The 16,526-nt window shown below is 37.4% G+C and overlaps 1 protein-coding gene across 7 annotated transcripts in view; it reads right to left on the bottom strand.

Annotated features, from left to right (window-relative positions):
- The window catches only part of CDC42BPA (CDC42 binding protein kinase alpha), a 184,673-nt gene that overhangs the window by 54,430 nt on the left and 113,717 nt on the right, over positions 1 to 16,526 (bottom strand). For 5 of the 7 annotated variants that reach the window (XM_084203496.1, XM_084203492.1, XM_084203490.1 and 2 more), the window contains 6 exons: positions 15,477 to 15,610; positions 13,605 to 13,847; positions 13,249 to 13,359; positions 9,257 to 9,504; positions 4,334 to 4,439; positions 2,417 to 2,541 (listed from right to left, as the gene is read on the bottom strand). In XM_084203496.1, coding sequence (XP_084059622.1) covers positions 2,417 to 2,541; positions 4,334 to 4,439; positions 9,257 to 9,504; positions 13,249 to 13,359; positions 13,605 to 13,847; positions 15,477 to 15,610 — 967 coding nt within the window. The remainder of the gene's footprint in view (positions 1 to 2,416; positions 2,542 to 4,333; positions 4,440 to 9,256; positions 9,505 to 13,248; positions 13,360 to 13,604; positions 13,848 to 15,476; positions 15,611 to 16,526) is intronic. The other 2 variants (XM_084203494.1, XM_084203495.1) reach the window with 2 other exon arrangements.

The following is a 16,526-nucleotide window of genomic DNA, read 5'->3' as shown; positions in this document are numbered from 1 at the left end:
GCTAAAACAAGTCCCTTGAACTACTACAGGTTTTGAACAAACTGTTTACAAACCCAGTGACTAATGCCTTCCACTGCCTCCTATCCTTTCTGGAAATAATGTACCCATAGTACATAATTTAATGCAATATTGTATGAGAAATCTGTTAAGTTTTGAAGAGGGAGCCCACAAATTCTCCCCTACTTTGCTAGCTCCAAGGCATTCCATTGTCACACTGAAGATGTGGACAGGTACAGACTTGAATTTCATGGTCCTCTGAGGGAAACACAGGCTTGAGAGTGATTAAATAAGACTAGTTTTCTCCAAAAATAGGTGGGGCTTTTTTTTATTTTAAAATATTTATCATTATAATAGATGTTTAAATACTTCATACAGCAGCCATGTTCCCCAGAGAAGGCCCTAGTTTCAGTGCTAAATTCTAAGCATAGCAGATGGACATGACCAGATTATCTAAGTAACACATGGAAAAATCTAAACATAACAAGGAAAAAATGTGACCTAAGATAAGGCCTCACATAGCTGAAAAAAATTTAACATAAGCAGAGAAAAGTATGGAAGGAAAATTGAGATGTGTTTAGTGATGAAAAACTGGAACCAAGCCAGACTTTTAAAATTCCCTTAATGTTTGCCTTCAGTACTTCTATTTTTTCCTTTTCACATAATTCTTTAATTTTTGGTTCTGTACTATTTAGAAGACACTATGTTATCGAAAGGGATCAGTAAAATGATGCTTGTTATTCAAAAAGTTGTTTTGCATGTTCCTGATCTTTCTTCACTAAGTATCTTCAGAGATAATAAAAAACTGAAGCCCAAACCCTTTTACCCTTTACAGTGACATCCCTAACATGAAAAATGCTTTATCATTTGCCTGAATCACATCAGTAATACATCTTAAAATATTAAATACTCTCAGAAAGTAAAGGAGAAGGTATATTCTTAATGGCTGTTGGTACATTTTTACATTGCATTAAGAGGAACAATCCACAATTAATTCTGATTTGTCTTTTCCTATAACTGTCAAGCTATATGAGTGTTTTTTACATGTAAATCTGAAAAGTTGTGTTTGATTACCCAGGTGCAATATGACAGATAAGCACTACCTTAAAGCAATAAGGGATGTGAAATTATAGACTTGTCTCACTTGTTACCTTGATTATTTTTCCCTGAATAAACATTTCCAGTTGGCCAGAAATTAAAAGCTGGTTATACTACCAATTAAATATTTTAAAAAAAATTTTGTGACTCAGGTTGTCCGCTACTATCACTGTTATGAGAGACAAAATTTAAAAGGAACACACACAAAGTGGACCTTTTACATTTTTTAACTTCTGCTACAAATACAATACCTTGAGACAAACTGGACTTCATAACACAGATCAGCATTACATTACTTCTATGCAACAAACATTGTTTAAAACACACTGGAAACCCAGAGGATGGCCCTTATGCCTTGTTATAAATTCCCATGGCACTACTGAAAAGCCAAACTTTTCTAGATCTGGACAACAAAACTGAACTAACAGGACAACAATACCAAACTAGGTTTCTCTAAAACCTAGTCTAAAACCTTGCCTGGTCACAACAAATTAGATTTTTTTCACTAACATGAGATAGGAAAAACAGGGGGAGGGAATAATCAATCAGTAACAGAAAAACACTAGTATATCATGATGAAGTCTTCCTAGAAATGAATCATCTGTAAAATAATATGTCTGAATGCAAACTGGTTTTGTAGATGTGAAACACTGTAATGGACCATTAAAGGTGAGGGGAGATAAAGAAGCATGAAGAGGAAAAATAAAGACAGGTGAAAAACTCAGAATACACAATCTTTTTCTCTTAGTTGTTTGAACCTTTTTTTTTTCTTCTCTTTAATTTAATAGAATTGGACAGAAGACTCTAGAAAGATAACATCATTATTTAGCAGAAGTACCATTACAAACATCACTTGACTGGATTTGTGGTACAGTCTCAAATACTCTCCTTGTAAAAAATCACATAAAAGTTGCACTGTATTTGTTTCATTCTGCCACATGCCAAGCAGATGAAGGAAATTAAAGCTGAGACACAAACACTCAGCCACTGCTTTTCCCAGGCTTGTTCCCTCTTGGAGGCGTGAGCTCAGCACATGATTCCTTTCAGCATTCTTCCACAGCCACAAGCCACACCCAAAGGCCATGATTCTTCTGCACTTTGAAAAGCTCTATTTGGTGAGACACTTTCACTCTTTAAGGAGGAACACAATTTTCTGGATTTGTATATTATTAAAATCTCAGCCAAAACCCCAGCAGAATCCCAGACGGGTGTGAGGTTTCACCTCAGCACTTCCAAGTGCCATGTTCAAAGACAAAAACTCAGCACCAGCCCCACCACATACTGAGGGGTTTCTGTCATGCCATGAGAGCAGAGCACTCACCACTGGATGATCTCAGTGATTTGGGCCTCCCAGTGAGCCACAGACTCCTTCTTATCAGCCAGGTCTCTCATCTCTTCCTCCAGCTGCCGATTATTCATACTCAGCCTCTCAAACATGGTGGTGAGCTGAAGGAGAATTTAAACAACTTGTTAAAAGTATAAACTGCTGTGACTCCATCTCTGCAGACTCAAAACCATGTGCTCCCCTCTCCCACACCTTGCATCTGCTTTAGAAATTGATACTGGTCATCACAATAAACACCATGTAACAATAAAAGCCAGAACACCTTCTTATATAACCGTGTATAAGAATCTCTTCTTGTATAACCTTAGCTGTACGGAAAAGCCACTTTTAAGGACTTGAACAACATTTTTACTCTATCAATTTAATAAGTTTTCTGAGAATTAGTCTCCAAATACCTGTAAAACTCTTAGAAGGTTTCTGCTTTGCACCATATAGGTGTGGAATGTTCTGTATAGAAAAATCTACACTAGAAGAGCAAAGCAAAGGCATAAAAATCGTTATGGCTCAGATAAGACTGTTGAACCTCTCCCTTGTTTAGTAACCATGGAGAGAGAGACTGAACAGATACAGGCATGAGACAGTCCTGAGATTCTCCAGGTGTCTCACATTCCCTTATTTTACATTTGACTTACTTGCAGACAGGGAAATTGAAATTAAATGCACATCTCCACGTACAATATGTTATACCTAGCAATTAACCTCTCTCATTCAAATTGCTGCCATTCATACAGGCACATTCTGCAAGACAAAAGGCACAGCTAAACCAAGCTGGTATTGGGAACTAAACCTTCATTATGTGAAGTAATTATTCAGAGAGTCAAATTGGAATCAGAGACCAGATAGACTTTAGAGGAAGGCCTGCTTAGGAGAATGAAATCTCAGGTGAAAGCTTCTTTTAGTATTGAAATATATTAACAATTCAAAATGATAAAAGAATGGCCAATTTAAAATCGATTTTGCTTTTTTTACTCCAAATATGAATAACTCCACACCCTATTTATCATTTCAATGGGCTTATAATTTAAATAGCCCTACTTATTATATGTCATTTGACAAGAAAAATACAAAGGTAATGGGGGAAGAGAGAGAGAGCAGAAAAACTATCCAAGTGACTAGGCTCCTTCTCAGTTTTCTTGGACTAAGCCTACCTATAGGCATCTATATTGTCTGTCTTATACTGGTATGAAAATATACTGTAATTTGAGCACAGACATGCAAACATGCTTACTTTGAAGAACATTGTACCTTCATCATATTTTTAGAAAATCTATTGCATTACAAAAGGAACAGACAAGTTTAGCAAGACTTGGATAATGCACAATGAACTTGAATAACCTGTCAAAATGAACAATAAAGAGACAATCCAAATGCACGAATCATAATTATTTCTTGCTTAACACACTTCATTTGTGTGATAATACGCCTTATCATTTGTATTTTTTTAGTGTCTCAAAGTAACACTTAATCTCAAAGGGTAGGAGGGGCCCTGGTATTTCAAACGATTGACATGCAAATGTACTCTAAGTAATCACATCATTAACTATGTATTTTTATATTTGGGTCATACAATGAAATAATCCTTTATTGTTGCCTTACAGTGCTGTCTAGAATTAATCTTACCAAAATGTAAGCCCGTCTAATTCCATTCCCACACATAAATACTCATATATGCATGCATATATATATATATATATATATATATGCACATGCCTTCTCAGGTTCAGATGCATGTGGATACTCCATTCAAATCTAATATTAATCACCAATTTTTTGTGTAACATCAATTTCTGCTTTCAGTTAAGAGTTAGTAATAACCAATGCAGCTCCATATTGTCCAACTTGTACAGAACATAGAATAGTTGAAAATTCAGGGCTCAACTAATCAGCACTTACCTTATCAAGTTCATTTGTAAGTTTTTTGTTTTCCTCTGTCAGCAGAATCTTTTCTCGTTCATACTTTTGTTTGAACTCTGTTTCAAATTCCTCTCTTTCACTTTGGCTAAGAAATAAAGTGAAGCAGAATTACAAAGTTTTCTATTCTAACTCACCCCATTATTCATTTAAACACAAAGAGATCAATGCACACACATGTTGAAGGGAAGCACTACGTTGATAATAGCACCGGCTATTAAAATCAAGCAGTTTAATAAACCACTATCTTAGGATTGCAAGCAGCCTGTTGAATTTCAGAGTTAAAACAGAATCCCTCAGTACAGAATTAACAGAGCTCCACCAAGCCAATGTTTATCAACCCACTTACACAAATTTTATTCTTCAGATGTATCCTTTAAACAATGAGCAGACCAAAGAATGCGTCGACATTGTAAAATGCTCAGGGTACATTCTCAGCTCACATGAACATTATTGTAACACACCTTTCTATAATTCCAAGTTTCACACAGAATGAAAGGCAAAAATGACCACATGGAACCAGGGCATACAGAAGCTAAATCAGAGCACTCAGGGCTGGGTCTCTGATGAGAAAAGCATATATGGGCTAGTCTTTGGGCAATTTAGAACAGCCCAGAAGTCATATGTGAACTGTTAACTCAGGTATCATCTACTCACTATGAGCAAAAAGTAGATGGATAACTTTCACATTCCTAACATCACCAGATTCTACAGCAAGTGTGGAACATTCTATCTAAGAAAGTCTCACAGTAGCTGCTTCCCGCAAACCTTCCCTTCTCCCATATATGTCATCCAGCTAAGGAGAATCCCTGGCTGATTCTGCTTAATATCAACTTTGATCTTGCACAATGAATGTGAGAATCTGAAAACAAACAAAGCTGCAGGCCCTCTGTTTGCCAAAAACCCCATGGAATTTCCTTCAAGTGGTGCACAGCAATGTTTCAGATGTGTAACACCCACCTTGCAGCTACTGTTTTCAGATTCACTAGCCTTGTCTCCTCTATCACCTTTTTACCAACTATTCAGGTCACTGGCACAAAGTTCCTCAGTAGGTTGACAGAACTATACTATAAATGCCACAGATACAGAAAATATCCACTCAGCAAATACCACTGTCCAGTCTGAAAAGACTTGAAAAAGTGCCCAGTATTAAAGGTTAACTCTGTAAAATTAAAATCCAGGGGAAAGCCTGTCTTGAGCACTCTAATTTTTTTTTTCTAGATACTGATCAGAATTTTACACAATGCAAACATAAATTACATTCTTGCTTCTTTTTCTGAGATGCAAAACTACTACAGCTTTGCATAATTGAGAGAACACTCTCCAAAGATGAGAAATACCAGTTACAGTGAATACCCAGTTAAGAGCAATGCTGCTTTGAATTTCCTACTCTTAATTTGAAATTCATTTAGTGCTTCAACCACTCTTTGAAATCTAGTACAACATGTCAGACTTATGGTGAAATTCTAGGTTGCCAGGCGTCCTTTGAAACATAACACTTCATCCTAGTGAAGTTACATACTATCTCACTGTTTCAATGCCAAGTTTGAAATTCACCACCACTCCTTTTCTATATCAACAGATTCCATGCATATGATGAGCAGTATAGGGAAAAGGCAGGAAGAGATTAAAGCATTGGCTGTCATAGGAATTAATAACAGCTCCTGCTTCTGTTTTCAAGGCATAGATTCAAAGCTAATTTTGCAGACAGAAGACCAAACTAACTTTTAATGGACTTCTTTCACGCAGCTTTTGTGGGTTTGATTAGGAATTTTTTTCAGTATTTGTCTTAAATTTATTCCTTTAAGGCTTTAGGGCTCAAAGCAGCCATAAATGGCAGTGGATTAAGGACACTATGGATTAGTGAAAGAGCCCAACATGTTTGTAATTTTCTATATTTTACATTCTTAATTCTGCTGGTGATTGTGATTACCCAAGTAAGTCAGATTGCGACAGTATAATACAGAAATGAAGATAAATTTGAAACAGAGGAGAATGTGGGTATAATCCATCACACCCAAACAGCCCCTCAACAAACAACAGAACTGTGACAGACTCCATGGATGTACCTTGGACAAGCAGCAAGATCAAAATAATGTTTCTGCTTTGAAGCCTGGCATCCTCCTCTCCCATCAAACTTCCTCTCTCATCTAACATTAGCTGTGTGTCTCCTCTTCAAGTTAAGAAAATATACACAGCCCAGCTTTCTTTTTATCAGTAGAACTGCAGCAAACCACATGCAAGCAAAGTGAAATACTGCTTTATGGTATCACTTTGTCACTCCAGCTCTTTATTGCATCTGTACAAAGTGGCCAAATATTTTATCTTACTGCTTTGAAACCAAGAAAAATAGACCTGAAACAAACACCAGCCCCCAGGCTTCTTTATATCATACAATTTAAAACCAGCAAATACTGTTCTATAAAGTTCTCTGCTTTATAAATCCATCATGAAATGACAGGCCTAGAAGAAGTTTCTACAAATGTGATTTATTTTACACAGTTTCTTGCATCTTCTTCTGAAATACTTCCTAATGACAATGGTAAGAAATGGAATTTAGTGCTACACAGATCACTGGCCTGATACTGTGCTCTTCTGCTTCCAACTTTAATAGCATGCAGTTTATGAGACTCCAGCAAAATGCAATTATTTTGTACAGGAAGGTAATCTCCCTTGAAGACTTGTGCTTTGGAAATAGCAAAAGTTAGAAAGCTTAAAATGAAAGGAAACAAAGCAGAATATCTATTTAAAAAATGCAAAATAGAACCCACCAAGGTGCAAGTTACACAAAAATCGACATACACGTTTTGTCAAAGCTCCTCCTGATCCTTGCTTAGAATAACCTATGTAATTCACTCATCTTACACAGTAATACAACCACATCCTCTTACCAAGATCTTTTTTAATATGCACTGATGATTATTTTTAGACTACTAAAATATTTTTGCCAAACTGTATAAGCACACTTCAACTCCACACCCACCCCAAGCCTATTGTTGAAATAATTCCCCTTATTTCAGCACAAAGCCTCCAGGTGCTTCCTCTTCAGTGCTTACATTCAACACCTCTCTACTGGAAGACTCACAAAAAGCTTTTCATGCCAGACTACAAAAGCTAACATCAATATGGATAAGAAGACACAAAAAACCTATGTTCTTTTAAGGAAAACTACCAAATATTGAGTAGCAACAGCAATTCCTGCATTCCTAATGCTTAAGCTTCCCTTCTAAACTGCAGAAGTCAAACCATAGCATAACCTGAACAGTGGACTTCTGCCTTTCTGTGGAATCCTAATGCTTGTATGAGATTTTGCAGGTTTGTTTAGGTAAGATCAGGCCTTCCCCAAGCACTGGTCAGTGCTTGGACACCTGACTGAACATGGTGCTGCAGCCCTTGCCAGGAGGAGCCAAGTGTTGGGTACTGGTTAGGTGACACATTTCTGCTCACACTTCAAATCCTTCTCTCACACAAACACTTGAACCACACACAGAAACACACACCCACTGTATGACAGCACCCACTGTAGATTTGTACCCAGTTCTTTTTTTATTGACAGAGACCAGACTGAAGGAGAGTTTATGAAATAGCTAGAATGGACATCTAGTGACAATGCCTGCAGCTGTGCAACATTAGAATTGGGAAAGAAGGAGTTTTTCATTTGGTTACCTGCTTGCAGGTATGATCCTTTCAAACAGTTTAACCTGCAGAAAGCAGTATTCATGATTCTTTATTTAATATTTCTCCTTCTGAGACACTGCCAGACTTAAAAGAGTGCCATACCATCACCTTTCTATGTTACAAGACAGAACAGCCTTTTGTGCCTTTGTAACTCATTGGTCAGCATGACCATGAAGTCATGTCACAATGAAAACATGCTGCTGAGGCAGGTTTCACCTCTCCGCCCAGGACAAAGCAGCAAACTCCTGTGCTGTTAGTAGGTCCAGCCTAGTGAATAGCTGCATGCTAGGAAGAAACAGTTCATGCACTGCATTCTAAGCTGTATGATCTATGATCCCTGCTGAGTACAATTCACCAGAGATACAGTGTTTCCACCTCTATTTGCATAAACTTTTTGGAAAAAAATTGTATTTAATTTACTACTTAGATTTAAAGGTCTTGCTATAGTTTGGCTAAGCTCCCAGCAGGGACTTCTCCATGGTTTCTCACATCTGCCATCTTGCTACAGCAGCAAAAAGACTCATCTACATTAGTGTCTACGAAGCATTCTGAATTTTTTATGAATGAACACGAGCATGTTCAGTTTATAACTTATTCCCACTACTACACCATCCAACAGAAAAACTTGCTTTTATTGATGAATGCCTCAAGGAACAATCTCAAGGCCAGTTATAAGCTCCACCATGTGGGAGAGAAAAAAGCAGGTCTGACAAATTACCATGTCAGGAGAGATAAAGCAGCTTACGCCCACAGTAGTCTGCTGACTGATGTTAACGCTGGATGGAACCCAGCATGGATTAGCCTCAGCTCACATGAAGTGACTGTTCCTGTGCTGGCAGAAATGTAAACAATACTTGATCTCTAACACATTAGTTTTGCATCAAAAGATGAAAATACCAAATAAAAGAAAAATGTCGAGAAACTGTTTTAAAGTGCAACATAAGCTTTAGGGGTCAACTTACCCCGAGCTGCAAGTCTGTAACTCAAGTTACATACCTTGGAATGGTCAGCCACTAAAACAGTTCTGGGGCAAAATTAACTGTTTCAGTACAAGGATGTGGAGCTTTTTGTTCTGTTGTGTTTTTAAAGGTGACTGGTTTTAACCCTGCTATCAGCTCAGCCAAAATGCAACAATCTGCATTACACTTAAGGAAGTGACAGTGTGCTTGGAACAATACTAGGAGATTGCAAAGGTTTAAGAAAAGGTAAATTTCATACAATACTCACTTTTCTCTTCTGGTTTTCTCTAATTTGTCTTTCAAAACCATGATCTCCTTCTTGAGGGCAAGCTGCTGGCTCTCTGCATCCCGCAGTTCTTTCTTCAGACTTTTTATTTCATTAGCATGCATCATTTCACGTTTAGATAGTTCCTCTTCATAGAAAACACTCTTCTTTTCCAGGTCTGCCTTTAATTTAGTGATCTCTTGCTGGTGTTCTATACTGCTTACCCCAGGTGAGCGACCAACCTGTTTTTGCTAAAATAAACAGCCCCAAATTAACAGTCAAGAATGCTGAAAATTATACTTAATAACAACTCAATATTCCAAAACCTTTGTTTAGAAATACCCCATTAAAGCCTTGAGTTAAACACATCTATCTCAATTTATTTCAAAATTTGTTAAGAGCATAAATCAGAATGACACTCTATTATTTTGTTATTTAAGTGCAGTAATAGTTTTCAAGCCACTGAAAATTTGATCATTAAAGGCCTCTGGTCACATTCTGACTCCCATTAAATGCAGTCAGAAAGTGACCACAGAATTAAAGACTTTGATGCTTCCCCTCACACAGATGACAGCAACAAGTTGAAGTGACTTTCAGAAATGCAGAATAAGGACTGGGACAATAATATATTCTGAAGGAAAAGCTATACTAAGACAAGCAGAGGCTTAACTGAAGGCTAAAGTCTAGCTACAGAAACACTATATGGAGGGAAGGGAAACCTGTTAGGAGGGAAATCCGACCTATTTTACTTAAACTGACAAACTGACCAGTTCTCTCATAGTGGATTAATAGGATAAACAAGCTTTAAACAGTAAGAGTGATTACTTCACTTTTTGCAGTTTCATAGCTCTCTTAGTGAGGTCTTCTGGCATTTCAACAGTTTTTACACATGGCTTCAGGATACACACACATTTGCACCAAAAGCTGCACTCACTAAACTCAATATCCTGCCATAACACAGAGGAGTAAGATGAGGTTCAAAATGAGATAGTGGCAGGACATGGACTGAAATTCAAGTATGGAAATGACTTTTTCATGTCAACATATGGACAATTTGGTTTGGAATTTCTTCTGGTTTTTAAAATGTGTAATGAAAGGTGTTCTAAGGAAAGGAAATTCATGAAAACACTGTTTTGAGAAAGTTCAAGTAACTGGAAAACCTTCTTCCTTATGGTGACTTTGTCACACCTTCCAGAGGATTGAGGTTATTTTGTTAATTATACGTCCATTCTTACCATGAGATGCTAAAAACCTCTCAGTCACCCTTAATTTGGCATGGCTTTGGGTAAATTTTTATTCCTAATGTATGAACAGGCTTTAAGAGCTAAATGTCATTGTAGAACATTCTGATGAGCTGAATTTGTACCATGACAAATTCTGTGAGAAAGCTGGGCCTTGCTGTTTGTGTCAGCAAAAAACTGCAAAAACCCCCTACATGCACGAGCCAGAGATGTGCTGCTACTGCACTGTTTTCTCTAACTCATCAAAACAACCATCTGGTTTGATCTAAGAGTAAAACCCTGCCCTTAGAAGGCAGAACACTAAACTGGAGAAGGAAGATGCCATCCTAACAGGAGATGCTTTGGAGAAAGAAAGATTTTTTTTAAAAAGCAGCATAAGAATTTTATTTCATGCACAGGCAGGGTGGAATTTGTTTGTTACTGCCCAACATCCTAAATTGTTCACACATACAGGGTAATGGAGCACAGAAAAAGTTTAGGCTTTGCAACATCCTCTAGCAGGTACATAAAATGTTTTAGGGGAATTGCACATTTTTTATCTCATTTTATTGCAGTCATAAGAGAGATGATGCAGTAGAAGAGAAAGCCCTGGCTGGGAGAACTAGAGAGATATAGTAAACAGAGAATACATTTTTAATTGATGTAAGCACATATTCCAAAAAGATGTTTTCATTCATGCCTATTTCAAATGGACAAATGGTGCAACTGAGACATAATGAACCTCCTGGCACATTGACAGCTGCTGTTTAATGCACCCCTCTCAGCTAACAGGGCACACTGCTGACTAACACTGAGTCTGATTTTACTGAAAATCTGAATACATGATATCCACAGGATGCCCTCTGTCCACACATTGGACTGACAAGTTTGCAGAACCACAGCAGGTCAGTGCTGCACAGAAGGACAGACAGAAGGTACACTGACTTCTTCCCATGAACTCTGACATTATCCTTTACCACAGCCTCTGCTCCTTTCCTGAGGAAGCTGCACCCAGCCCTCTGCACCTCCCCAGAGGATCTGAATGAGAGTTACAGCGGCACAGTGAACTGCCTGGAATAGGGGGGGTTCACATCTTGGCCAGCAGCTCTCTTCTCATTGAAGCTCCTTCAGAATCCCCTCAGGTGACTTCACATCTGACTCACCTCCCAGCCCTCCTGCTCCCTGCAATCATCCCAGACACATCCAGCTCATCTGCCCAGCCTGCTGCAAAGAACACCCCAGGTGGCAATCTCCCCTCCTTCAGCAGTGAAGTCTGACACACTGAGGACTTGTGGAGCATTTTATGCCACAGCTCTTTTAGCTCAGAGATTGCCTTTTCCATCCCCAAGCAGACCCATGAGTTTCCTGAGGTTTTCTGCTTTGGATTTAAAGAACTCTCCATAATCACTCTGAGCACCCTCTGCAAAATGCTTCCTAAATTCTCTTTATTCAGCTTTCAACATCCTGTTTACACTTAAGCTTCCATCATTTATGCTTTCTTCTAATCACTTCATTTGGAGAAACCTTCCTTTCTTCTTTAAACACTTTTGTGTAGGAGAGCTTCCTGAATTTAACTAAGGAGCCATGCAGAGCTTTTACTGAATGGACAGTGCAGCTCGTGATCCAAAGTGTGCTTACTGAATTGTAAAATATTACCAAGAAAGCTAAAATTCCCTTTTCCTCTTCTGACAAACTTGCCCTGCTGTTATAAATCAGCATATCATTTATTCTCAACAGATCTCCCACAAATTCTTCTCGCCTCTTAAACTGTCATACAAACTCTTTGCTGATGGGGAAGATTCATGGAAGCAGAAGAAACACATGTTAATTTTCAGATAACAATCTGAATTCACAGCAGTAGAAGTTTCATTAATCCAAATTTCATGTTGAATAAATTCCTTATTTTCTTTTAGCAGAGGAAGGCCAAATAGAAGAATGTTTGCATAAAACCATCAAATTTTCGGTGTCATAGCTTAATGTTGATGAGTGGCCCAGAGAATTCTAATGAAAAAAGACTTGGTTGTTCATTTAAACTAAGACCAGATTAGGACTAATCTCACATTTTGCCCAAAAAGTTTAGAATTACCCTACTGCATGAAACATTTGGAACAGGATTTTGCTGTGAATGAACAGAATTCTGCTAAGTAAATTAAAAACGTTCTATTCAATTTTTGAGAAAGCCTAACTGCTCTAGAGCACTGCATAAAAAGCTAAATCACAGAATAAAATAACAGTTAACATTCTCGGCTGCCTTAAATTTCTTCTTTTAAAATCACATGCACATATGAGCAATCTCATCAATATAAACAAAGTCTTCACACTCAATGCTGTTCTTGGGTTAAAATATCTCATCCTCTGGCTGAGAGGCAGAATGTGCTACAAGTGTTCCTGTATGGTTACATCAGTTGGTATCCATTGTGCAGGAAACAGGAGGAACAACACAGCAGACAGAGCACCTCCACAGAAACCTGCCTAGATTGCAGGTTTATCTTCAAATATTCAACCATCCTATGCTAAAATAAAAAAGCTTTTAACAGGTAAAGTTAAGCAAAGTATTAATGGAAGCAATGTGGTAAGACAAGGTTAAGAAACAGCACATCAGGCAAATGTTAATTTTTCTGGGCAATAATGCAACGCATGCCTGTGTTAACAGCCAGCACCAAGTGAAGTGACAGACTGACAAAACTCTTTTGTCCTACATCTGAAAGCAATCAAACAGATCCAAGTCCTAGTTGACTAGTAAGTTTGCAGGTGTTAATATCAAAACAGACTAACCTTTAGCCCTTCTACTTCACTTTCCAACTGTTTAGAGTACTGTTCACTCCTCTCTCGCAATTTCCTGTCTTTGGATGCCTCAGCAGCTGCAGCTTCAGCTTGGACTTCCAGCTACAAAAGTACATACGTTTTTAATAGATAGGATTCTGCAGGTTTTTTCAAAATCTACTGATGGTTTTCAATATAAGAAAGAAATCTTCAGCATCAAACTGAACACTTCAAAGTCTTAGAAAACAAAATTGGTACTGTTTGAAACAACAGACAAAAGGTTAAAGATTTACAAATTTAAAAAAATACTCAGAAAACCTTACATATAACTTATTTCATAGAGTCTAAACAGTCTTCTCACCACTTACTTCTTTCTTAAGTCTCTCTGTTCTGCGTAACTCTTGCCTTAAACTTTCTACTTTTTGCATCACCACTTCCATTTCTTCCTCCTTATCTCGGAGCTGGCGGGCAAGCTTTTGTTTTTGAGAGTGCAAGTCTGTCAGCCGCTCGTTCATCTCTGAGAATTCCTGCATTGCCAATTTCCGCTGGCTGTGCGCATCTTTCAGCTCTTTGGCTTGGGATTTTAATCTGTCACTAGACTCTGCCAGTTCCTACAGTTTAAAAAAAGAATTAAGTAATAAACCTAGAAAGCTACAAGGCCAATTTTGTCTTTGGATGAGCATCTAACACCTCCTCCAGAGTGAAAAGAAACTACATATTCTTTTTGATTTCATGAATGCATCTACAATACAGATTGCATGCCTCTATAAATAAGGAAAGAGCCATGTTTTACACTATTAGAGTCAGTAAAACTCCTTAAATGTAAACCAAGTAAGATCCACTCCATTATTACAGGTAAACACAATGGTGTTCAAGCACTTGCATTACAATACAAAAATACCTTGCTTTCTTAATGCAAAAATGTCATTAGCATTGGTTTTTAATAATTACTTAAATAAATTACAAGAATCTCAATTGCTAAATGGTTAAAATTGAATGGAAAACTCTGCTCTATGAAAATTTCTACTCAAGAAGCTTTAGAAAACTGGCCTGCAATGGCAAATATGATTTCCATACACTGTACCTTAATATCAAATATCAGAGAAAGTTTCAGGCAATAAAACACTGCAGTGAATAAAAGCAATATATGGTAACTATCCTTTCCAAAGCATCAGCATGAAATAACACTGCTAGTGGAGTGATAACTCCACACCACAATACCTTCACAAACCTTGCTGTGCCCTAGATTTGTGCCACCACACTACCAGTGAGGGACCACAACAGTTTAAATAGTTCCATAATGTTCAGTCAAACCAGAGCAGAAAAAAGAAGCAAGGAAAAGCAAATTTTAGCATAAAAAAACCACCAAGTGGAAGAATTAATATTTGGCACAGCTTGACATCCATGTAAATCTAAACATGTTCCTAAGATTCTTAAAAAGAGGTCCTAATCACTAAGAGTTGGTTTAGAAGAGAGATGGTCTTTCTGGGACAAATTGGCAGCTTTCAAAATTTTAAGAGCCTTAAGGGTCAGAAGAAACAGCGTTAAACACAGCTGGCACATCAACTTTAGTGTGGACTCTAAAATAGTGAGCCAATATAATCATAATGAAAAACAGGTTTTATGTATTTCACACCTGATTACAGGTTGATTTAATAACAAACACAAAAAAGAGCCATGAAAGACAGTATGTTATAAATAAGAAAATGAGGGATCAGGGAGATAGAGAAGAAGAAATAAAATCCAGTATTCTTTAGCTGTAGTTATTTCAAATTACTTTTCAATTTTCATACTTGGGCAATTTTTCACATCTCCCTCTGGAAACACTTCTGTGACACAGCCTTTATACCATATTCTTCACATTTTTTTCGCTGTTAAAGTCTCACCCATACTTCAGATTAAATTGTCTGGAATAGTTCTTCTCTACTCTGTCTTCTAACCCCTATCATTATTACCTAAATGTGAAGCTATAAAACCTTTTTTGCAGCCACCATGCAATTTGGATTATGGAGTTGTTCACTATCTGGAAGCAATCACTTAGGGAGCACCCAGCAGTCATACAGACAACGTGTTAAATAATGTCCTTTTCTTCAACAAAAAAAAGGCAGAAAGCTAAGTAGGTCATGCTACACACTTGTTATCTGCTCATTAGTTTTACACTTGAAAGTTATTACAAGCAAAATGAACAAAAATAAAACAGTCTTGAGGGTTTAGAACAGTTGCTGACAAAATGATTTTACCTTATTAAGATCTTCTCTCTCTTGCTTCAGCGTTCTGACTTGCTTCTCAAAAGCCTTTATTTGTCTGGAGGCATCATCCAATTCCCTCCTTGCAGTGCTGGCCTCCTCAAGCTGCTGTTCTAGCTGACCAGATTCTAGAAAAAGCAGCAGAACTCTAAATATTCTAGGGGAAAAAATCAGAACTCTACAATAGCATAGCCTAGCTGCTTGAAGCCCCTTCGATATTTTTTCTGGTTTCCATTTCATCTCAAAATAAGGAAATTCTTATCTGGTTTAGAAAAGGGAGCAGGTTGTTTCAGCCATTATCTGCTTTTAAGGGAACAGAATGAAAGGTCCCAGCTTGCTGGAATATAACACAAAAATGATAATAACTTGTCTTCTCACATTATATTGACCGTGCTCTATACATAATTCTGTAATGTATGCTTTAACACAACCTATACATTTGACTTTTATGTGCTGTGATGTAATATATAATACATCTTTTATTACACTGTAATTATAAACAGTCTCCCTCCTCCTCCCAATTTCCCCCAAAAAGAAACAGTAAAAATAATGGGTCACTCAAGAGCTGGCAAGTGTTCTCCTGTCAGTACTCTTAAAATTAACTTCAGCTGATTTTACTTATTTCTAGTGTGAAAACCACTTGTTTTTATGTGATCTGCTTTATTACTACTATAAATAAGGGAGAACTATTGCAGCCAGCTTCTTACCAACAGTCAGTTACACAGTGACAGTATATTTCTATGGTACAGTTAAATAATGTCATATAAATACCCTCAAATTCTACAAGAAAACCTGAAACTCATAAAACATGGCATCTGAAATTTTCTAACTAGTGAGTGGGGTTTTTTTTGCCTCGTAGTCTTTACTTAAAAAACAAGACTTCAAAGCAAGATATATAGGAAGGTAAGTTAATTCCAAGTTCTATGAAATCACTGGACATGCTTTCTTTTATTTCAGTTGTGGGCAGGTCTTCAGACCACTTGTATTTACCCAAAGAACAGGAACCCATCTATATTCTTAATAACAGCCTTTAACTACATTTTC

This window comes from Fringilla coelebs (genome assembly GCF_963513975.1).
Source record: "Fringilla coelebs genome assembly, chromosome: 3".
NCBI lineage: Eukaryota > Metazoa > Chordata > Aves > Passeriformes > Fringillidae > Fringilla > Fringilla coelebs.
The sequence above is the reverse complement of the archived record's forward strand: the minus strand, read 5'-3'. Positions and strand labels throughout refer to the sequence as shown.